Source organism: Tiliqua scincoides, chromosome 4 (genome assembly GCF_035046505.1).
Source record: "Tiliqua scincoides isolate rTilSci1 chromosome 4, rTilSci1.hap2, whole genome shotgun sequence".
NCBI classification, from domain to species: Eukaryota; Metazoa; Chordata; class Lepidosauria; order Squamata; family Scincidae; genus Tiliqua; species Tiliqua scincoides.
Window position 1 is genome coordinate 107,041,540 of NC_089824.1, and position 23,690 is coordinate 107,065,229.

The following is a 23,690-nucleotide window of genomic DNA, read 5'->3' on the forward strand; positions in this document are numbered from 1 at the left end:
TCTTTGTCAGTGGTTCCCAAACTGTGGGTCCAACCTAAAATCCTGAACCTGAACCCACTGCTGGGTCAGGACCTGATTTTAGGTTGGTCCCCAAAGGGTGATGGAAAGATTGCCTCAAACCCTGAGGCTGTTCAAAAATCAGATACTGTAACTTCTAATTACTCTGTAAAGAGCTCAGCTTCTACAGTTTGAAAGAGTTTGTAAATATAGGGAGATAAATGTTTGAGGGTCTTTTTTCTGGTTATTTTAAATAAATAAATTATTTCTTTCTAGATCACCTTTTTTAAAAAGTCTGGTAAAGCTAGGTGGGTCCCAATACTGTGTCATTTTAAAAAGTGGGTCCCTGTGCTAAGAAGTTTGGAAACCATTGTAATCAATTGTGTTCCCTATATTGGCTAACATAAATGAAACTAATAGGAGAGATTAGAGAATTTAAGTTGGCTGTAATCAAAATGCTGATGACAAGCAACTCTCAATCCAGGTGACTGTGGAGATGCTGAATCAGTATTTGAGAACGCTAATGGGCTGGATGTTAGTGAACATTTTTTGTTTTTGTTTCTTTTCAATAAAGCCTGGTTATCTGTCTAAGGGTGCAATCCTAACCCCTTATGTCAGTGCTTTCCAGCATGGACATAAGGGCAGTGCAGCTCCAAAGTAAAGAATCAAACATTTCCTTACTTTGAGGAGGCCTCCGTGAGTAACACCCAATTGCAGGATGCAGCACATATCCCATTGGCTGGGAAGCACTGACATTACGGGTTAGGATTGCGCCATAAGTTACTTGCTCAGCTTTTCTTTTCAGCACAAGAGCTGTCTCCTCCATCCCTGACATTCTTTCGAGACTAGCAATATGCAGGGAGCTAAGAGGTGGTGGGGCAAGATGCAAGTATCTTGTTGTGTTGTGTGCTCCCTGTGCCATCTGGTGGGCCACTGTGAGACACAGGAAGCTGAACTAGATAGGCCTTTGACCTGATCCAGCAGGGATCTTCTTATGAAGGCTCAGTTGCCTTCCCAGATTGCGTCTCAAGGAAATAGCTTCCATACTGTAGGAACCTTTTGGGCTTACCAGACAGTGAGATGGTATGAAGAAGTGTGCCCCAGCTTTATCTTGAATTGTGGAGGGAGGGACGGGACTTCTTTTTCTGAGGCAGCAAATCTGCCAAGGTTTTAGTGTTACTTCCCCTTCCAGTATGGGGCTGTGAAACTGCACTGGACCACCACAGCTCTTTGTGGTACAACCTTTAAACAGCTTTTGGAAATGTCAGTTGGTATAAAATGCAGCTGTAAGGGTTCCATCGGGCTCTAGATTATGTGATCATGCTTTGCTTTTGATGCTGCAGCTGTATCGATTGTCAGTTATGTCCAAGATCAATTCAAGATTCTGGTTACTAGTTAAATAATTAGTTGACTTGAGAGCAGAAGTATGATGGTGACTTGCTGTTCTCTGTGCTGGTTCCCATCCTATGTAACTCCCTGCCACAGGAAATACAGCCAGCACGTTTCCTGTCTGTTCGGGGCAAGTTGACAATGTGTTTTTTTTCCCCAGCAAGCCAAATTTGGCTTCCTCTAATGTTATCCCCTTTGGTTTCTTTTTAATTATTTGTCAAACTTTGGGTTGTAATTGCCTCCTGGTTTATTTAATCATGTGGTGCTTGAGTCCTTTCTGGAGAAAGATTGGATATACATTTTCTTTAAATATAGCAGAGTCACGTTGGAAAGAGTTCCAGTAACTCAAGCGCTCTGACTCTGCGTGAAGATTTTCAGTGCTTCAGCACTCAGTCCTATTCCTGGCTGCCGTGCTGTGGTACATCAGCACTGAAAGGGCTGCTGCTGTATCCTGCAGGGCCAGGGAAGCAGTCAGAGGTGTCCTTGGGATAAGTTTCCTTACTCAGTTTAGAGCCCTGGCTGCCCCAGTGGTTCTCCTCGAAGCTACGCCATCTTTTGGTGCTTGGCCTCTGTGTCACTCTGACTAGTGCTGACCTCTCTGCTGGTTCCATTTGCCTTTCAGCCACCTCAATATGCCTTACAGCACTTACACAAGAGTCATTGCTGGGGCAGCGTGCAGGCTGCCGGTGCTACCCTGGTGTAGCATCGGGCTGCTCATCATTCCATAAGGGGATTTAATAAAAAATTAAATTAAAGACCAGTGTTTCTCAACCAGTGGCACAGGTAGCACCAGTGGTACTTGAGATGGTGTCTGGTAGTACTTGCAGGGCCCCTGGGCCCACGTCCGGTCCCCCCCAGCAGTGAGACCAGGAACAACACAAGAAACAGCAATAAGAGGCTCAGCTCGGCAAGCAGAGCTCCAAAGCATGCTTTTCTATGCTCAGAAATGCCCTCCTACTGGTGTTTGTGTCACATCTGGCCTCCTAACCCAGAAATAAGTAATGATGATGTCATCACCAGTTACTTCTGATGGTACTTTGAATAGATGGACCATGTGAAATGGTACATCAAAGGGCACCATGTGAAGTGGTACAGCAGAGGGCAAACGTTGAGAACCACTAATATAGACTGCTGCTTAAATAGGAAGTTGCTCATAAGAGCACGCAGCACATAAGATGTTTAATATTTAAAACTTTTTTCACGCTGGGTTGTTGTAAGGTTCTATATGTTTGTGATCAGGTTATGTATAAAAGTGGCTAAGTGACTGGATCTCACTAAAAAAAGTGACTGGATCTAGCCCACCATCCAGTCTCTGAAATAAATATATGTCGATTATGTACACAGTCTTGTAAGGTTATAAAGTTGGTTGTAGAATCTCACTGAATTTTAGGTATATTTATTTTGCTACAATTTCTTTGTACAGTACTACTTTATATTTGAATAGCTGTTGTTTTATTTATACATAGCTTTATACGTATTGGTGGTGCTGAGTCCTTCCATGCCAAAGTAGCAAAATTCTGCAGTGAGCGTTAAATCATAGTCATCAATTCGTTTAAATTTTGCAGTCTCATGTTAAGATGTATCTACAGCCAAGATAAAATACAATTAAATAAAACAAGCAAACAAAAAAAGTTATATCACTGTGGGCAAGATCGTGTCTCTCTGAAACTTTTTCATGGTCATAAATGTATGCTCGTTTTTTGTTTTTTCAATAGAATGAGATGTACTCTACGTATAAGTAGAGGTGTTTATTTTTGTTAAATATGCAAACACATTTTGGTGTTCTGTTTTCCATAAATTAAAATGTATTACTGGTACTTTTTCAATTAGAAGTAAATCAGTGGCTGCGTCTGCTGACACTATATCACATAAATCACCTACCTAGTACACTTTTAAGCATTTAATAAAAATGAGAACTTGGAATGAGAACACACTTTTTCAAATCATGAAATCTGCAAAAAAAAAATTTTTCAAACAGGTGGTGTGACGGGGAGGTGGAGAACAGGTAGGCGGGAGGTGTGTCGGGCGGAGGGTTGGAGACTGATCCCATGGAGCTCTGCTCCACCGGATCCAAGGTATTCGGATCCAAGGCCCTACACGAGCGCCTTTACCTTACGGCTGACCTTTCGGTCGGCGGTAAAGTGAGTAGCGAGTAACCCCACTGCGGGGCTGCTTCCCTTACCCAAGAGAAGGGGACGAAAGTCCCCTTCTCCCGAGGCGCCGCCCGTGGCAGGCTGACGCACACAGGATGCGGCGGGAGCCATTCTTGTCGCAGCTGCAGCCGCGCACTCTGGGCAGCTCAGGATTGGGCTGTTACTCTGTTAAGGAAATTGCCATAATCATACATTTTATTTAACTAAAACTATGTTAATGTTTTTTGGATTTTTGTTCAACACACAAACAATATTTAACAAGTCTTTGGGTTTTTAAAAATTCTCTAAAAAGATAGTTAAGAGTTTTACATTTCTCCCCGAGTACTTTAAAACGAAGTGTATTTTTAATGAAAATGAAATAGATTATGTACAGCAGTCAACATGAGACACTTAAAATTTTGGCTCATGCAGCAACTCAACAATCTTCATCTTTTTCTTGTGTGTTCATCATCTGGAAAAGTAAGTTTTCTCAAACTTTCTTGGATCCCAAATGATTTATCAGTTTAGAATGAACTAGTCCAAAGAAGAAGTACACTTTTTTTGCACTGGCAGAAGAAAATACTGCTATTAAGCTGGATGATCACTTCAACAGTCTCTGAATTTAGGTATATCATTTAAATTACTTCTACGAGTTAACCAGTGTAACTATCTTCAAAAGTTCATCAGCAAACATATGCTTCTTGAATGGTTCGCCCTTAACTTTGAAATTTATTATAGTGGACATCATGGAGGGAAGATTACTTATGCCCATGTCATAGTCAACTTGTATTCCTCAGCTGCTATTGGTGCTGCTACTGATAATTGAAAACATCTGAAAGAAAATGAGCTAGGTTGGTTTTGTTGAAAATTTATATGCCATATTTCCCATGCTGAATCAAATGCCTAAGTAGCTTTTTGTTTCTATTCCTGCAATTTAATTCTGTTGTTGTATTTCCTTTTTTATGATCTCATTCAATTCCTTCCAAATGTCAACTGCATCAGCAATAAAAATAGTGTTTTCCTGCACTGTGCTCCCTGGAACACAGTAGAAGTCTATGAAAATAGGCTTCAGAATAGTCAACAAGTATTCGCAATCTTGTTTACAAACGGTCATCAAATTAGGCCAATTTTTGATACAGTGCTCACAACAGTCTACTACTGAGTTTTATCGCACATCCTGAGAGTTAACTTGGATCATCTTTGCTTTGTTTCGAGCAGCTGTTGCACAGTGGTTGTTATGGAAGTATTTTGCAATTTCAACAACACTAGGCTTTATTTCTGGAGCACAGAAGTCTTTGGCCAAGAGATGCATCAAATGAGTGCTGCACACGTATTTTGTTAGCTTAGGATTCTCTTCCTATTTCTTCCTGGGCTTCTTCTCCTTATCCAAATTGACTTCACCTCTAGTGATCCTTGGTTCATTGACCTTGAAAGTTTTTACTAAGAAGTGAGAAGGGATGTAAAGTCTTTGCACCATAAAGTTGCAGAGGGTCAATAGATACTCCAAAGGAATTGGCATTACTTAAGGAGATGATAGATGATATTTTGCATTTGAGCGAATGGCGTATTGGAGACAGTTGCACATGTAAATATTTGTGAATATCTGGAGGCTGTTCTTTGATATAATAACATAAGCCACATGAAAAATGTTGATACATACAAGACCAAAATTAATCTATATATTTGTGTGTTCCCCCCCCCACATTTCTTTCTTTTTTTATATATGCAACCTATAACATTATATTCATGTAATGCTCTTTTTTTAAATTCACATAGAACAAAAATAAAGCTTTTTTTTTAAAGGAGATGATTGAAAGCAATCCTGAAGATTGTAATAGGACTTCCAAGAATTTCCCAACATCAAATGCTGATGGAAAAAAATTCCATCCAGATTTGAAAGAATAGGGTTGATCACATCTGTTATTTCTCCTCTCAGTCTATTGCTGTTAACATGCTTGTATCTCTAGAGACAAAAATTTTGAGGGCTGCAAAATGTTCTTGATGGTGGATAGTCTCATCTAAACTGAGTGCTAGACTGACTACTTGCATAGATGGAACTGTTAACAAAAATAATCTACACAGCAGCCTATGGAACCTCATAAAATTGAGGCCCCAAGCCAAGATCTGTTGAGACCTATTTAAAAAACATTTTTTAAAAAATTATATGATTATATTGTTTCATAATAAACTATAATTTATAATTCCAATTTCATAATTATGTCTTTGAGATATAATACATCTTAAACTAATCATTGCTCAGAATTTTTAAAACAAAAAGCATTTGGACCAGAAAAGTGAGCAAATCCAATTTTTATCAAACAATCCAATTTACAAAATGTATTTTTATCGTTGGTTTTTACCCACTTGGACGCACACTCAAAATTATGTAATGTTACCATACATATGGAAAAAAATTATTAAAATGAGGTGCACTGCATATGGTGGGACTTATTCCCAGGTGATGGTGTATACTAGGATTGCAACCTCAGTTTAAGATTGAGACCAACTTTAAAAAAAAAATTCTTCTTTGTTTCCAATTTGTTTAAAGTGAATATGGAACAAATTGAAGCACATAACCCAGCTAGGGAGAAGGGATATGAAGAAGGCACCTCATTCATTCCCCTCTCCTTGCAATAAAGAGCTGTAGAAGGAGCCTAGGTAAATAAAAACTGAAGCAAATACTTTGTACTTGGAGCCAGTCAGGGCCTTGAGGTTCAAAAGAGTTCTAGGCAAAGACAAAGGAATATGTCAGTCTCTGTGCTCTGCTTTTGGGTGCTTTGGACTGTGCTGATTTATTCATTTGTGCTTTGATTCTGAAAAGAATGAAGTGTCACAATAAACACTGGAGTAAACACACTCCAGACTGCTTTTTTGGGAGGGGGCTCTAGTTAGCCTGGAGTAGGGCTGGAGTAGAACCAACAAAGAAGCACTGCCACTGCAGTGCAGTCTCTAATGGGAGGGAAACCTGCTAGACAAACTTGCCTGAGAAAGCCTTGGACTCCAGGAGGCACCAAAACAGGTATTAAGTTTCAGGGGGTCCATGAACTGGAGTCAAAAAAGGCTTTGTGTGTATGTGTATATGTGCATTTTTCTGGGGAAGGGTTCCATAGTTGTCAGATTTTCAAAGGGGTCCATGACCTGAATAAGGTTAAGAACCACTAAATGGTTCACTAAATGTGCTAAAATGACTGGTGTTGCAACTTTAATAAAAATCGTTGAGTTGGAAAGGACCTACAGAATCAATGTCCAGCTCCCCACCAATACAGGCTGTGCAGGAACTTAAAACTGAGGCTTTAAAGCTTTAATACAGCGGTTTGCCTGTTTCAAGGGAAGTTTCAAGGGAAGGGCACATTCTTGATGTATTGTGGATTTTTAAAATCTAATCTACATGCAGGAAAAGAAAAAGTAAAGGTACATTTCTTGGGTGGTGGTGGTGGCAAAGATCTGGTTGTGAACTTCAAATATGAACTAAGGCACTTTAACTCGAGTTTTTCTTGAACTATGGCCAGAATAAATCCAATATCATGTAGATTATTTTTGGCAAATTTCATGGTGGTAAGACAAATCATGTGGATTTTGTGATGAATAAAATTTTCAAGCTGTATAATAGTAGAACACCAAAAGACTGTAACATTAATGTACAGACACTCTCATGCCTGTATAATTTCACTGAATATAGTGATTCTGCAAAAATCCATATGTATAACTTCAGTGAATGATAATTTTGTAAATTATACATTTCCTTTTCATATAATAATATCTAGCATGTGTATAATGCTTTCTAAGTGTGCAAAGCATTTTACCTGTGCTATTTTGAAGTAGCCCTACCAGCATTTTTTTAAGCAAATGTAATTCTTTCCATATTGCTGCTGGGGAGCTGAGAGGGACTGGCTTGCTTATGGCCATCTAGTGAGTTTGTGTCAGAAGTAAGATTCAGACTGGGAAAGTCTTGACTTGCAGCTTGGTCAATTGGTCACTATGCAACAACAGTTATGGTGTTCTGGAAAATGGTATTCTGTGGTAAAGAAAGTACATCCTTGAACCACATTTAGATTTGTTTCATGTTCCTGTTAAAATTGTGCTTGCACTTCATGACATTTTAGCCCTGGGATAACAAACTTTAGGAGTTCTTAAACACTTCCTTTGCTGATGTCCTGATTATGAATATCAGAATAATCTGCCAATTATTTTGAATCATTTGATGTATACTCTGAAATTGTGAAATCCACCTATAAGGGTAGAACCTTGCTTAGAAAACTGTTTTCTGCAAAGGTACCACTGTCTTACATGAACACTGTACAGGCTGAACTTCATTATTCGTGTGGGTTTCCATTCCAAGCACTCACATGAAAGGCAAAAATGAATGGCACTATAGCAAATCCATTTATAAAACAAAGTTTCTTTGCTCCGGTAATTTAAAAACAGCTTTGCTGACCTTTGTGATTTACATAAGAGTCATGAAGAAGACAATCCATTAATCAGTCATCCTCCAAGAGCTTAGAAAGGCGCTTTATGAAGTTCCTCCCTTCACCAATGCAAAGTGATCACCTTTCTTTCACCTGCTCAGGGGGGAAGGGAGGGGTTGCCTGGAGGGAGAAGGATTGATGGATTGTCAGCCAGCTGCTCCCCCCCTCTCATTAAGGAGTCTATTGTTAAAGGACTGTTCAGTTTTTTAAACTGATTTTAAAGGGGTGCATTTTTCCCCTTCTCCAGGGATCAGCACATTCCTTCTCATTTGCAGTGGCCATTCGTGATGAGTCAAATCCGTGTATAAAAAATCCATGTATAACAAGGCTGGACCTGTATACTTATACTGTACATCAGGGCGTCCAAAGTTTTTGGCAGGAGGGCCACATCTTCTCTCTGACGCTGTGTTGGGGACCGGGGGGGGGGGAAGAATTAATTTACATTCATAAATTTGCATACGTTTACATAAATGAATATATTAAAGATGAACTTATATGAATGAATGAAGGTGTTGCAATAGCTCAAGGTCTATAAAAGGCCTTGTATGAAGCATGGCTGGCCTTTCCTTTGCTGCTGCTACTACATCACAGATGTGAAACAACAAGCAGTGGAGGAAGCCCTCGTCCCACAGCTCATGCGAGAGGTCAGACAGTCACCCTCACTCTGAGAGCAGATGCGTCAGGCCAGTATGGGCTCCAACAAATCTCCGGAGGGCCAGAGGCTCATCGGAGACTGGGGGCTCCTTGAGGGCTGCATGTGGCCCCAGGGCCGGGGTTTGGGCACCCCTGCTGTACATGAACGTACTTAGGTCTCCGTCATATTCCATAGCAAACCATGGTTTTTTATATTCCATGGTTTTTGTTGTAGAAAATGCCACAGAAAACCATAAACACAAACTACAAAGAGAGGGTGTGCTCCTAGTTTATCTACAGTGGAATGGACATTTATCACACATACACATGGGTTTCCTATGCAAAAGTAAAGCAGACCTGGGGAAGAACTTTCTTGTATTGACTCTCATAGTAAGAAGCAGTCATGCATGTGAGACCTGCAAGTTACCTATTTCCATGACCACTCCCAAATACAAAGCTGCCTATTGAGTTCTATCACATCGAGGACAATGTTGACTATGCTGACTGATAGTTATTCTCCAGAGTTTAAGACAGGGGTTTTTCTCAGCCTTACCTGGACTTGCCAAGGATTGAACTGGGACTGTATGCATGCAAAGCATATGCTTTATTATTGAGCTTTGACTCAAAAGAGGGAAAGCTGTAACTGAATGGTTGAGCACATGCTTTGCATTGAGAAGCTCTCAATTTCAGTGTTTGGCATCCCTAGGTATTGCTGGGAAGAATCGCTCCCAGTCTGTGTAGGCAGTGCTGAGCGACATGTACCAATGATGTATAAAGCAATTTTAAATTCATATGAGAACTTTTTCTAGTCACAAAATAGTAATCAGTACAACCCACATACTTCTGTTTTCAACATTAGTGTCCTATGGTGCGCTGAGTTGCAAAACATTTAAATATATGCTACCATAGTGGAATCATGGTACTTCTAACATAAGCTCAAATTAGTTTTTGATCACTATTACAGACAGCCAATGGAAATGTGGAAGCAAAAGTGGTCTGTTTCTATAGACGGAGAGACATCTCAAGCACTTTAATTGTATTGGCTGACAAACATGCAAGTAAGTTACTTTATTACTAACAAGTGATCCAAACATATTGGAGGAAGAAGCTGTATTGCATTTTGCCCAAAGTATGCAGAAGAATCTTGGTTAAAGCCGCTTAGTTAGCCAGTTATTTCTTTTTTTTGAAAAAATGATTCTAAAAAAAATTCTGAAAGTTGTCCTTGAAAGAGTAAATTTTCCTTCCTTTACCATTTGAAGTTCCTACAGAATATTCTCCATTTTCAGCTTAGTACTGTCTCCTGGTTGGAAGGCCATTTCCCTGGAAGGGAAGATCTGCCCACTCAAGCCAGAACTGGTCCAGGAAAAGTTTTCATATACGCACCAGTTTTAACTAAGAGTCAAATGAGATGTTGTGCTAAACAAGCTTCTGCTGAACATGTAATTAAATGTTTAGCTATTCACTCCTACTCTGTAACTTCTGCTAGCATTTCTTTATGTCCTAACATGGTTCTGTGTTTCTCCATCAGTAACAGTCAATTATGTGGACTGGGAAAATGTTATACTATTCCTTATTAGGGCATAGGTAAGTTCTTCTGAAGCGAGGGTGGAGCAAAGCTTCTGACAGTTGTCATTCTTTAGTAGAGCAAAGCATACTTTGGCTCAGAGTTGTACTAATGAACCACAAATCATTAATATCTGGATCATTAGCCAGATCAAAGAAATGAGACTAGCCCAAGGTTCATCCCTATGAGGCCTTACCTGCCTCCTTTTCTCTAACATACCTGGGAACAGACCAAGCTAAATGCTTAGCAGGGTAGATGGATTGTCCACTGAAATGTTCACAAAGTGCCTTTTAGCGAAACTGGCCAGTCTTTGTGTCCTAGCAGTACTTTGGCAGTACTAGGTTCCTGAGAGCTGACTACGCATATATGTGTGTTTGGGACACAGTATACTAGGTGCTCTCTTTAAAACCAAAATTCTACACTAGGAACACTTACCTCTCTCACCTGAATACCAAATTCTACATCAGGGTAGAATTCTGCATAAGGGTAAGTCCCTCTTCTAGATCAGAGACAACAAACTTGAAATTGTGTAGAAGAAAAGCAAGCTCTTTGTACTTCTTTCCCCCAAAACTTAGAGATTAGTTTTTGAAAGGGCAGGATGAAGATGAAAAAGATCTGACTGATATAACTCCTGGCTGACCACCTGAAGAAGGGATAAATTGAGATCTTGGGTTCAGTGTTGTTGTTTAGACTTTGAAAGACTTGCCCCTTTAACCCAAGAGACCTTTGGGGGTGGGAATAAGCCATTTAGAGTAGGACTCTCTTCATAGCCAAGTGAACCAAACAACAGAGAAAGATAAGGAAGTGAAGCAAATATGGCTCATATTCATGGTGAGCTGGAGGAGGTTGCAGTGGAAAACTCAGGGTGAAGGGCACCCCAAATTTTGCCAGTCCCTCTACTACCTGATGTGAGCTGCATCCTTCACTTTATGGCTGGCCTAGACCTTAGGCTGGTAGTGATCTTTTGCAAGAACTGCATCCCAAGAGATTGGAAATGCATAGTATGGTTTTCTATGTAAACAAGTATGTTTGTTTTATACTGATTTGAGTGGAGACTCGCCTCATCTTCTGATGCCTGTAACTTTGCTGTTTTCAAATCAAATTCCATTAATATTTCAGGCATTGTATGATTCCCTAAGACCTAAAGTACAGAAAGTTTGAAAGAGATGAGATGCAAGGAAACTATTTTGTAGTATTTTTTAAGGTCCATGAAGGTATAAGATTTCAATGAAATGTCAAAAACTTTTGCTCTGCTTGTAATTTCTGTTTCCCATCCTATTATTATGAAGTTGCAGTATTCTAATTCTTTAATGTGTACTGTCTGAGAAATAGAGAGCACACCCTTCATTTTATAAGGCAATCACATAAGATTCAAAAGGAGAATCAACTATACATTGACTTCAGTGGGCACAATCCAGCAGTTTTTGTTATTATGAAAAGTTGTATACAAAAAAATTAATCAATTTTTACTTATGATAACACGTTAATGTTTATACTTATAAAGAAGTGAAAGCTTATGTACCTTTGGTAACTTTGTTTTATATCTGATCATACTATCTCAGTACTATTTTGTATTGCAAATCACATTAAAGGAGAGTAAATACTGAAAATAATTGAATTTTGTCTTGATATTTACTATTCCAGTTTAGTAAAAAGACTGCATTTTTTCAGCAAGTCTGTTTACCATCTCATCTTTCAGAGCTCTTCTACAATATGTTAATTATGTCATTTAAAACAACACATCAGATCTTATTAAACCACTCCAATATGGAAGGGAAAATAGCAAGTTTTCCACTTGTTCTGTGTATTGTTCTGTGTATTTTTGCTCTCACTGTCAGTCAGGTCACCAATTCAGTATTTTTACTATGTATTTGAAGTAACCAAGCAACATGACGTTGGGAGAGAATGATAAAAGATAACCAGTTATTATACTTGAGATTCTTCTTCAGTGCTCCATTAACTTAGGGCAATTCTCGCAAGATAGGCACTATATCTGCACTAACCATGAGGCACGGAACAGCTGTTGGATTAAGTATTACCATTACTATAATTCCCTCATTAATTATCCTAGTTGCTTGCTGTCCTTCTCTGTACATTTTGACATCAGTTGCTTAACAAATACTTTGGCGTGGAATTCAGCATCATCTTTTTTGCCTTTGTTAAAGTATTGCTTTGTCCATATTTTTGTGCCCCCCTTCTAATCACATTCCTTATTTGAAGGACCTAAAAAAGCACTTCGCACATTCTGTCCGTAATTTGTTCATATGATACAACAATTCCATTTCAGAGACAATTGAATGTGACAATTGAAAACAAGCCAGCAATTGCATCCCTGAGCAAGGCTATTGATAATTGTAAAGTGTCAATGGGAAAGTTCTAGACTCAGTGCATTTTTTTCCCTGATATTGTACTTTGAAAACACTTTGTGTGTTGATACATCAGGAACCTCTTCCAATGCTTTAGTATGGCCATTTGACTATACTAAATGACCCTTTCTTCCTTCATCCACCTGCTTAATGACAGTTGATTATAATGACAGTTGATCAACTGAATGACAATTGATTATAAAACAAATCAAGAATTGATTGGATCTTCTACTCTTAGCTGAGTGAGACCTTCAGTAGATGTCTGGATAGTAGAAGTTCTCATTACCACTATGGCTTGCCTCACAGAATTTTGGTTATCTGTTTTAGGAAAGCATTGTCTGTGACTTCTGCTTGGCCTGATAGTCTGTAGTAGATTCCCACACACTTTTTCTTCTCTCCTTTTATTCTTACCCAGACACTTTCTGTCTGGTTTCCATGTTCAGATTTATGTGCAGGTGTTTAAATTCTTGACATACAATGCATCTTGCCCCTGTTTCTCTGACTTTCATTCCTTTTGAACAAGTTATTCCTTCCAGTCCTGTATTCCATTCATGAAATTCTTCTCACAATATTTCTATGATGCCTATCATCAAATTTCCACATTTTTGTCTTCCTATATTAGGAATTCAAGTGTGTCCTGTTTCCTTTACTGTGTACATTAGTTTGTTGACAACAGTGATCACCAGTATCTCCTCCTGTTAGCTACTCTGGTGCAGTTTCTTGCAAGTCCTTGCTCACCCCCTCCACAAGCATGTGTTTTGCTTTGTTTCTCATTATCTTGTCTCCAGTGCCTGATTTCATATAAGGTTCTTTGTTTTGTTTTTCCATCCTGTTTGTATTTAGTTTAATGCTCTTTTATTAGGACTTGCAAGATTGCAGTGTTGATTTGCAAGGTTCTTGCCAAACATTCTTCCCTGTCTTCATTAGGTACAAGCCATCTCTTGTCAGGAGTCCTTTGTAGTGTAGAATCCAAAGTGTTCTGATGACACCATCTTTGTAGCCAGCTGTTCACTGCCAGAATTCTGTTCTCTCTTGTTATGCTTTGACAGGAAAAATAGATGAAAAGATCACTTGTGCCCACAACATCTCCCCCAGCGCATCGTAGTCTCTCCAGATCCTTTCAAGGCTACTTTGGTTAGTATCATTTGTTTCTATATGGAACATTAAGAAGGGGTACTGGTTACCAAATCTGAAGAATCGCAGCAGCTTCTCAATTGCGTCCTGGATTCACACATCAGGAGGACAACACCTTACCCCAAATGACTTGACCAGTTTGCCCACCACTGCCTCAGTCCCTCATATTAGGGAATCACCTATGACACATTGTCTCCTTCTTGGACTGACATGTAGTTCCTCCCGTCTTTGGGTAATTTAGTGCACTCATCCCTGAGCTGCGAAGTTTAGGATGGCAGTTTACTGTCATCTGAGTAAAGTGACATCTTAAACTTGGATTTTCCCAATCTTACCCTTTCTCATATTTTCATTTTCTTTTGCAGAAGCTTCTAATGGTTCTGTTATAGCAAATAACAGAAAAGAGAAAGGACAGTCTCCAATTGAAAATTCTCAGAAGTCATCAAATTTACCAAGTGGCTCATGGATTGAATTTTTGTTAATTGGACTTGAATTATTAAAAAAGCCAGATGTTTTGTAAATACAAAGGCTCTATCTTATCAAGTGCCTTTTCTGCTTCTAGAAACACAGTCATCCCTTGCAGTTTATGGCGTCTCAACTTTTAAATAATATCCACCAATCTTCTAATGATAGTTGCCATTTTACACCCCACAGTGAACACTGTTTGGTCCACGTTAATTTTTGGTACAGTTTTTCCAAATTTGTTACTGAAATTGCAATCCAGATTTTCTTCTTCTTCTAACGTCCTGTATTTCCTGTGTTGGTTACATGATGTTCCTAAGCATTCTACAAACCCTATACACTATCAGACATTCTAAGTTTCAGACACAAAAGAGAGATTTTGTATTTTACACATATGGACAACAATGACATTTATTCAAAAGTAGCAGCACCAAAGTGGTAAGTGCAGTAGCAGAACAAGTAAGACCATCCACTGTCAGACAAGTAGGAAGGAAGAGTTGTGTTATCTTGGAGGTTACTGAAATGGGCACATAAACACATAATCTATTAAACTACTATGGAACCATGATGCACACTGGGGGAACCGATCTGTTGCCTCTAGACCAGTGGTTCTCAAACTAGTGGGTCATGACCCACCAGTTCATGTAATGCTTCCCCTGCCCCCTTTAAGGGGCAGGGGAAGGGGAGAGGCAGCAACATGATCCTCAGGATCAAGTCGCTAAGGGGGGGAGGGGTTGCTTTTACTTAATGTATATTAGGGCAAGCAGCAGGTGGTGAGGGGAGTCCTCCGCAGGGCCCCCTGAGACTTGGAATCTTCAGCAATAGCAAGCGCAAGCCACTTCCAGTTTGTGAACACAGCTAGGAGGTGGCTTGCACTTGCTATTTCTAAAGATTCCAAGCTTCGGGGAGCCCTGTGAGGGCTGCGTGGGTCTCCCCTCACCTCCTGTTGCTTGCCCTACCACACAGTAAGTAAAAGCACCCCCCCTTAGCAATGTGATTCTGGGGATCATGTCACTGCCCTTGTCCCTCCCCTGCAGAGACTTACTTTGGGAACAACCACTCTAGACAGAATTTGGGATCATTGCCAGCCAGAAGCAGCAGTGGTAGCAAACAATGTGGTAGTCAATAAATGAGTAGATAGAGTAGACCCATGATTCAGCAAAGAGATATAAGACTGACCAAGCAAATAACTCACTCTTGATGATACCAAACCTCATTTGTGTTTGACAGGGTTTCTGTTTGTGAAACTCTTTAGAGATGAAATATTGTTGAAAGGTAATAGGATGCACATGCTTGAATCAACAATAGGCAGAATGAGCAGCATTGATGCCAGGTTTGATGTGGTTCATGACCACAGGCCCTGCATCCCCTCTTTATATGTGTGCCCCAGCTACCCCTTCCCTATCCCTCTGCCCAGAAACTGGGAAGGATACAGTGAAGAGTCCTCCTTCACACCACTTGTGGATACTTCCAGGGCCATGAACCTCCTATACATAACAAGGCCCACAACTCCATCCCCTAGGTTGTCCCACTCTGGACTCCCCAAGTTTCAGCTTCATTGACACAGTGGTGGTGGAAGTGGTTCCTCCCATAACCACCCTAACTTGCTCACTGACAGTAGTCCCAACACTGAGGAGGATCCTAGGCTGACACCACATTGATTGCTGGGGGAGGAAGGAACCTTACCTGCCTGCCCCCAGCACATTTCTTACTGTTTAGCAAATCCAGGGGTATAATTGAAACTATGGTGATAATTGTACGCATCTCTTATCCTTCTTGAAGTTATTACCCGTTTTCCATCTTTAGGGATTCAGGGGTTGTGACAAACCATAGTCTTCTGACTACCTGTCTTCCCTGGTTTATGAACTAAAAGGCATCTGGGTCTTTTGTACTGAAATCAATGTAAAGCTTGTTCTGGTTGTGTGCCTTTTTTGATTGCCTATAAAATGAAAACTTTTGTTCTCTAACAGAATTTTTCAGATATTATGCATTGAGAGTGATTAGAGTACATGAAAACATCCAAAGGTTGGGAACATGGAAATTACGTATAAGCAGCTCAAAAGCTGCTGGGTATCTCATTGAAATCAATGGAAATCATAAACTTCTATACTCCTTTTAAAATGCCTATAAAACAAGTTGTTATATCAGGATATTTTTCAGCTTTTCAGATGATATGCTGTAAGGCAGTGGCACTACAGGGGAGAGGGTCAGCAAATGCAAGTGTTCCTGGGGGGCAGGGCTGCCCATGCCCGCTGCTTCCCCATCCATAGGTGTTCGAAGGGCTGGAGAGGCTGTGAGCCTCAGAAAACCTTCTGTGACTTCTCTGAAAAACCCAAAATGATGTTTTTAAGGCCTTCTGAGAACCGGCAAGGCTGTGTGTGGCCTCTCTGGCCCTCAGAAGACCTCCGGAGGTCATGCAACTGATGGGGGTTGGCACTTCCAGGCTTGCCCTGGGAGGTGGCACAGTGGCCACTGCCATAAGGAAATGGCACAGTACCTCAAATATTAATGCAAACTGTTTGGAAAATAGCAAGCTTCTTGGTTGCTATGAGAAAATGAGATTATTTCAATGTATCTGTTGAAATCATTGTAAAACAAATTTTTTTTTTCATTTTTTATGCCCAAAATGATGAGAGTGTTGCAAATGTACCACCTGTTTTTCATCTTTTGGAATGTAACTCTTGCAAAAAAACAAAAAACATAATCACGATCAGATTCCCAGAGGGCAAAAAGTTTGGACCTGACTTGTGTACAACACGGGGGCTCACAAAATTTGCTGTAGATCAATAATATTTTTACTTCCTTTCATTTCTACACATGCATACATCCTGAGCTCAAGACATAACTGGATTTCATTTTTGAATTGTAAAGGTGGTCATTGACAGTGCTCCCCAATAGAGATGAACTAATTTAACGCTATAGAGTTGATAACGGAATTGAAATGTTGTGACAATTTATTTTGTTTGTTATTTTAGGTATTCTGTATTGGTTTCTGAAAATGAATTTCGGTTGCTCAAGGTGGGCTACTTTTCTCATATTTGGTGATAAATATTGTTTCTTGTTCAACTAGGAGAGATGGAAGAAGAGATGGAGAACCCAGAAATGGTGGATTTACCAGAGAAACAGAAACATCAGCTGCGACATCGAGAACTGTTTCTTTCACGACAGTTAGAATCCTTACCAGCCACGCATATTAGGTAGAGACTAAGTACTTAGTGACTAGCAACATTAAATCCTCATGCTTTGTGTGAGAGTTTTTAATGAACATATTGATATATATTTATATAATGCAGGAGTCCCAGATATCTTTTTTCATGTTGTGATTTTTCTTTTCTGTTTTTAGAGGCAAATGCAGCGTTACTTTGTTAAATGAGACAGAATCTCTTAAATCATATCTGGAACGTGAGGTATGAGCCTGTTTAAGAAACTGGAAAATCTGAAGTTGCTTTGCCACAGTGTTTTCTAATACTTTATATTTTATATAGTACTTTCTCCAGAGCTCAGACCAGCACACACACCCTCTCTGACCTAGCTTGCTTCTCAGGTCATGCCATGTGCTCCCTATTTCCCATCCTCTATTTCACTCCAATTCCTTCCCTAACTTTGTCTTGTGCAGCAAACGGTGAGATAAAGAGCATATTGCTTCACATGTGTTGACGAATTGAATTATATCACAAAATTCTTGAATACCTATCAAAATATGTTGCTGCTTGTAGCAGGTTGTTACCAGCACCTTCCTGTTTTGTAATCAGAGCCAACGTGCTGTTGTGAGCCAAAGCAAGTTCTCGAACCACAGTTCAAACACACACCACTTTTGTGCCTTTTTCTCTTAACGCAAGCAAGGGGAAGGAGATGTTTGCCCATTAAGCGTGAAAACAAGAGTGGGAAGCTGTGGCCAAGGACACATTAGGAAGACTGGCTAGGATGCCATCTCACCTGCCAATCAGGGATAACGAAAACCACATGGATTTTGCAACCATATGTTCAAAAACCCACATGGAAGGCACCCAACTCAGGGAAAAAGTGAAAGAGTGGAAAAGATGTATTTGGATATCCCATGACAAAAAATGCACAGGTGTCTCATGGATAAGGAAGCCCGCATGGGTTTTGCATCCAAATATGCATTTATTCCATTGGAAACGCTACTTTCTAAATTGGCTTTTGTGCATTTGGTCTGGGCTTGAGTCAAGTGTTCCTGCATGATTCCCCTTTGAGCCATGAATAAGGTATTTCATTCCAGCCTGTCCATCAAGGGCACACTATCTCATTTTCTACCACTGTTTCCTTTGATTAAACAAAATGAAAACATTTGTCAGCAACATTTCCTAAATTGCAACTCTACCTAAATTTCTAGGACCAAAGCTGATATTTGCATCTTCTCCGTTGTTCTAATATCCATGTTTATTATTGACTTCTTTGTGTTACCATACATTAATCCATTATCTCTGAGCAGAACAGTTGTTCTCCAGCATGTTTTCAATAGCTAGCTTCCCTTTCTGACTCCAAAACACTGATTTAATCCATTAAAATGAAGGGAAATATACAAGTCCATTTTCCTAGTCAATGAACTATGGAGTTTGTTTTTCTTGTAAGGAGAAAACCTTAAGTGAAAAGGTGAATCAAAACCAAAAGGGCAGGAGTTGTATAAAAGGTAAGAGAGCCTGAATTGAGTTGAGCCTATTTCTCATAAACAATGCTTTTTTTCCCCTCTTGATACCCATAACAACTGGATTTAGGCAGGTATTTTTTAGTGGGGTGAGGTAATCTACATGCACACTTGATTCTTGCTCAACCTAGCTAATAAAGGTTGCCAGAGGGGAACTGGCTGAGGGGACAGAGAAGGAGCTTAATACTTTTCTGAAGGAGAGTGTAATGTTAGCCTACTTGAAATTGGCAGTAGTTTGCCCCTTGCTGAAAAAACCCTTTCTGCAGTCCACCATTTTGGAGAATTACCGATCTCCAGTTTTATCAATCGGGCAAGGTAGTTGAGTGTGTAGTGGTGCCCCAGCTCCAGGGACTCTTGGGGGAAACAGATTTTCTGGGTCCTTTTCAACCTGGCCGGTGTCCCAGTTTTGGAACTGATTCAGCCTTGGTCACTCTAGCAGATGATCTGCTGTGGGAACTGGACTTAGGGTGTTCATGCCTCCTGGTTCTGCTGGTAGAGGCAGCTGTTTGACAGCTATTGGGTTCCTGTCAGCATGAACATAGAACACCAGTACTGATCCAGCTGCATTGGTTATCGGTATGTTTCCAGATGCAATTCATTATGCTGATTTTGTCCTTTAAAGCCTTGCACTACTTAGGACCAAAGTGTCTCTGAGACTACTTTCTTCCACATGAATCTACTTGAAATCTTTTAGGAAGACCATCTTATGTATTTGGTCTCCTTCAGAAGTCTGTTTGGAGGACCTAGTCAGTGGTAGTGTACACCCTGTGGAACTCCCTGCCCCTTGAAGTGACATTCCACATGCTCCCTCTTTATTAGTGTTTCAGTGTAATCTAAGACCTGCCTTTTATTTTTTATTTTGTTTTTTAGTTAGTTTTTTCCTACAAGTTCACTATTTGATTATAACCTGTATAACCTGAAAGCTGATTTTTGTACTCCAAACCAGAATGTTTGCTGGTATCTGTAATGTGGAAAATTGTCTTCCTGTAGCATCTTTTCCCTGCAGGGGATGCTCATTCCCAATCCTGCTCTGATGGGAAAAGAGCACTCTGTTGGGTACTTGGATAACTGGTCACCACCAGTTCCACATTTTCTGTTCCCTAGGGGAGCTTGGGGGAATGGGGAGAGGTGTTCTCAAAGAGTAACCAAAGCCCTAATCATATGTATTTTCTTCAGTGATCAAGACTGTGCATTCCAACCTGGCACTCAGGCATTCAGCCACGGTACCTTACTTTTTTGAACTCCCCAGTTAAACACTCATGAAGCTTCTGCTGCATCCCAGCAGGGTGGGGTGAGAAGGCACATCTGGTAGGGGTTAGCATTTGATGCCTTGTCTTGGATGCCAGAAACACCTTGGCTTGCGTCTGTGTCTTTGTGACTGTTTTTCCATGAGGGAACCCTGGATCTTAGAGCTGAGCAGCCAGCATACCTTAATCCATGAAAATGTGGCATTTTTCTGATATGCAGTGCTTAGGTATTTGCACTTTGGGGAACAAAGGCACATGCACTTTGAGTGAAAATGTCACATCTTATTCCACTCCAGGTAGATATATATGTTCCTGGCCTTTTTGTCACTTTGTTGGGGAAAATATTTCATTGGCTTCTTGACAGTCATTATAATCTTGCAATAATAACCAGTACTTCTCTGGTGGGATCTCCATGTCAGGGTTAGTTGTAGTGCCTGGGTAGCTCCTCCTCTCAAGTAGGCAGGTCAGGTAAAAGTCTTCCTGAGGGGAGAGCCTGCCTGGATTTCCCAGAACTGACTTTGCCTTTTGGCGAAGCAGGTCGGGTCTGGATCAGCTCCTGCTGACCCTCACTAGAGATCCAGGGGAACCTTCTGATTTTTGCTTTTTCTCCTGCACCCCCTTGCTGTTGCCTTGTACAGCAAGGGGTCTGTGGCGCCTGCAGGCCACCTCTGCTGGGCTTGCAGACACGTTTTTTTCTCTGGACTGGCTGGTCCCAGGCTGCCTGCTCCTCTCAAGGTGAACAGGAGCCACTTTTGAATTTGGCGCACTAGGTGCTCAAGGAACCTCTCACCCCCACCCACCCCCCTGCACTGGCTGGGGTGCTGCAGGCCAGCCCAGGCACGCACCAGGCCCACCGAGACTCCCCAGAGCCACTCTCCCAGACTGGCAAGGGGGGCAGGAACAGTAGCCCTCCACCAGGAAAAGGTATTTAATTGGATTCTTGATAGTCATTATAATGTTGCATTATAATAATCTGTACTTTCAAGAAATTGGTAACTAACATCTATATTCGAAAGTAGAGGTCATTTTCACTTTATTTTTTTAAACAGGACATAAGAAACATTTCAAATCTAGTTCTGATTTTTTGTTCACACTTTAATTTTGAAAATAAAAGAAGCTACACCTTATAAGGGATACTAAAATGGTATTTTGCTGCTTGTTTGTAGGACTTCTTTTTTTATTCGCTAGTGTATGATCCACAACAGAAGACTCTTCTGGCTGATAAAGGAGAAATCAGAGTTGGGAATAGGTACCAGGCTGACATAATGGACTTAATGAAAGAAGGTAACTTGATAAATCATTTTTGCATAAATTGTAGAAAATTCATGTCTTATTGAGCTAAGGTTTTAAATAACTGTTTAAGGTTTAAGAAGAATCTGTCATTTATAGACTCCCTCATGAACTGCAGAATCCTTTTATGACTTCTGTATCTATCTATTCCTGGGTTATGCCATCTAATCATTTTGTGCTATCCCAGTAGCATCACTAGGATTCGCGTCACTCAGTGCGGGAGGCCTGCACATCACCCCATGCAGTGGGCGGGGCAACACCCCAGGTGGTGGGCGTGGTGATGTACCATAGTCCCATCCCCACTGGTTTTTTGGCTGTACCTTTTGATAGGACACAGATATTTCAGTGTGGTTTGTTTCATTGCATTCTGCATGAAATTACACTTTGATTGATATATAACATGATGGTATTATTCCTCCAAACTCTGATTTTAGTGATTTTGAAAACTTGTAGAGTCACACACACACCCCGTGTCAACTTACTAACATCTTATTGCAGCAGTTCTCAAACTTTTAGCACCAGAACCCACTTTTTAGAGTAACAGTCTGTCCAGGACCCATTGGAAGTGATGTCATGGTCAGAAGTGACATCATCATGAACCCTGAAGCTCGGTTTCACTTTCCATAGGGCTCTATGCATTTTTTTTCCCTTCTGGTTTTTTGGCCGTAACTTTTGAAGGTAAGGAGCTAATTCACTCTGGCTTTTTGCATTGCATTCCGCTGGACATTCTGCATCCAACGGTATATGGCATGACAGGGTTGCTCCTCAAACCATGATTTTAGCGCGTCATCCCCCCTTGCACGTCACACAGTACGGCCCGCACCCCCTAGCAATGCCACTGCTATTCAAACATTCATGGTTTCTGTTATAGTACTTAGTCCTAATTTTTCTCTATTTATTAAATAGTTTCTTTTGTTCTTTTCTTGAATGATTCACAACCACTTTCAGCATTTAAAAAATATTTCCAGTAAAAGAAAAACATAAAGAAATATTTAATTCCAATTCCACTTTACACCCAGGTTAAGCATGAAAATTCAGAACATGGAGGTACACCAAAGATTCCTCAAAAATAGCCTTTACATGTTTTAAAATAATACAGAGTTAGGAACTCAGACCTCTCTGGGCTGGAAGTTCCATAGAATCTGGGCTGTGATGGAAAGGCCCTGCTCCTAGCCCATTCTGATGTTCCTTGGAAGAGTCATGAGGATTCAGAGCAGGGACTCCCCAGGAAGTGCAGAAACTTTGTAAATGTTGCAATCTTCTGGATATTTTCTAACCCTTCTCCTTGTTCTGGTTTTCCAAGGGGGGTACCTGGTAAACCAGATTAAATGGGTGTCTCATTGCTACAGTTTTATTGCTTGGACTAAATTCGCTTCTAAAATGTGCAAAATAAATAGCTGTTATTAGTTCCTGAATTAGAGTAGTAAGAAGTTCTGTATATGATGGGAGAGAAATCTGACTTGACTGCCAAGTGAGATTTTACAAACGTCCAATCTCTAATCCACCTATTCCCCTACAGTTTGACTGAGAGGACATGTACTAGTATATCTCATCTCCCAACCTTAATTCTTAAGGCAGCTTACAACAAAATTGTTTAAAACATACAAGAATTAGGTAGACTTCCATCTCATCTCCCAAAAAAACCAGACTGCATAGGTTTCCTTGACAAAGATGTTGTGTTTAACAGTAAGCACACTGAACTATTTTATTGTGTGGATTTTTTTGAATGTAGTTCTAACTTGTCCTAGCTGATATGTTTTAAATAATACTTATATGGCTACAGAAAATCCATACCAGGGAGGGTATATCAGGAGATGTATGTCAACAGTAACGCAAAAGCTTTGCATTCAGAAAGTCCCAGGTTCAATCCCTAGCATATCTAGGTAGGATGGAGAAAATTTCCTGTGGACAGTCAGTGTTGGAAATATTGAACTAGATGGACCAGTGGCTTGACTCAGTCTAAGAAAACTTCCTATATTCCTTTGTCAGAAAACTGTAGTTTTGAATAAAAAAATCAAAGCCTCTTTCTGCCCTTTTTGACAGAATATGCTGCATAAAATTCAGGGAGTATAGCTTCTTCTCACTTTCTGCTAGCTGCAAACTAAAAACCTCCAACAAAAGACTTTAGTCATAGGAAACTTATCTGTAACATTATTACAAGGGCATAGCCGAGTGATAGCCAGAACCACCTTTCAGAGCGCGATACCATAGTCTTTCGAGACTGAAGGTTGCCAATACAAAGCCGAGTGATTCCCAGACTGTAAGCTGTGGCTCCCTGGGAAGCCATGGAAACCTGCCAGGGAGCAACAGAATCTTTGCGAAAAACCCACCACCCTTTATATAACAT

The 23,690-nt window shown here is 40.3% G+C and overlaps 1 protein-coding gene across 3 annotated transcripts in view; it reads left to right on the forward strand.

Annotated features, from left to right (window-relative positions):
• Positions 1-23,690, forward strand: part of MTA1 (metastasis associated 1) — a 102,928-nt gene that overhangs the window by 10,524 nt on the left and 68,714 nt on the right. For all 3 annotated transcript variants that reach the window (XM_066623529.1, XM_066623530.1, XM_066623531.1), the window contains exons 3-6: positions 9,582-9,675; positions 17,211-17,337; positions 17,484-17,547; positions 21,220-21,337. In XM_066623529.1, the coding sequence (XP_066479626.1) occupies positions 9,582-9,675; positions 17,211-17,337; positions 17,484-17,547; positions 21,220-21,337 (403 nt within the window). The remainder of the gene's footprint in view (positions 1-9,581; positions 9,676-17,210; positions 17,338-17,483; positions 17,548-21,219; positions 21,338-23,690) is intronic.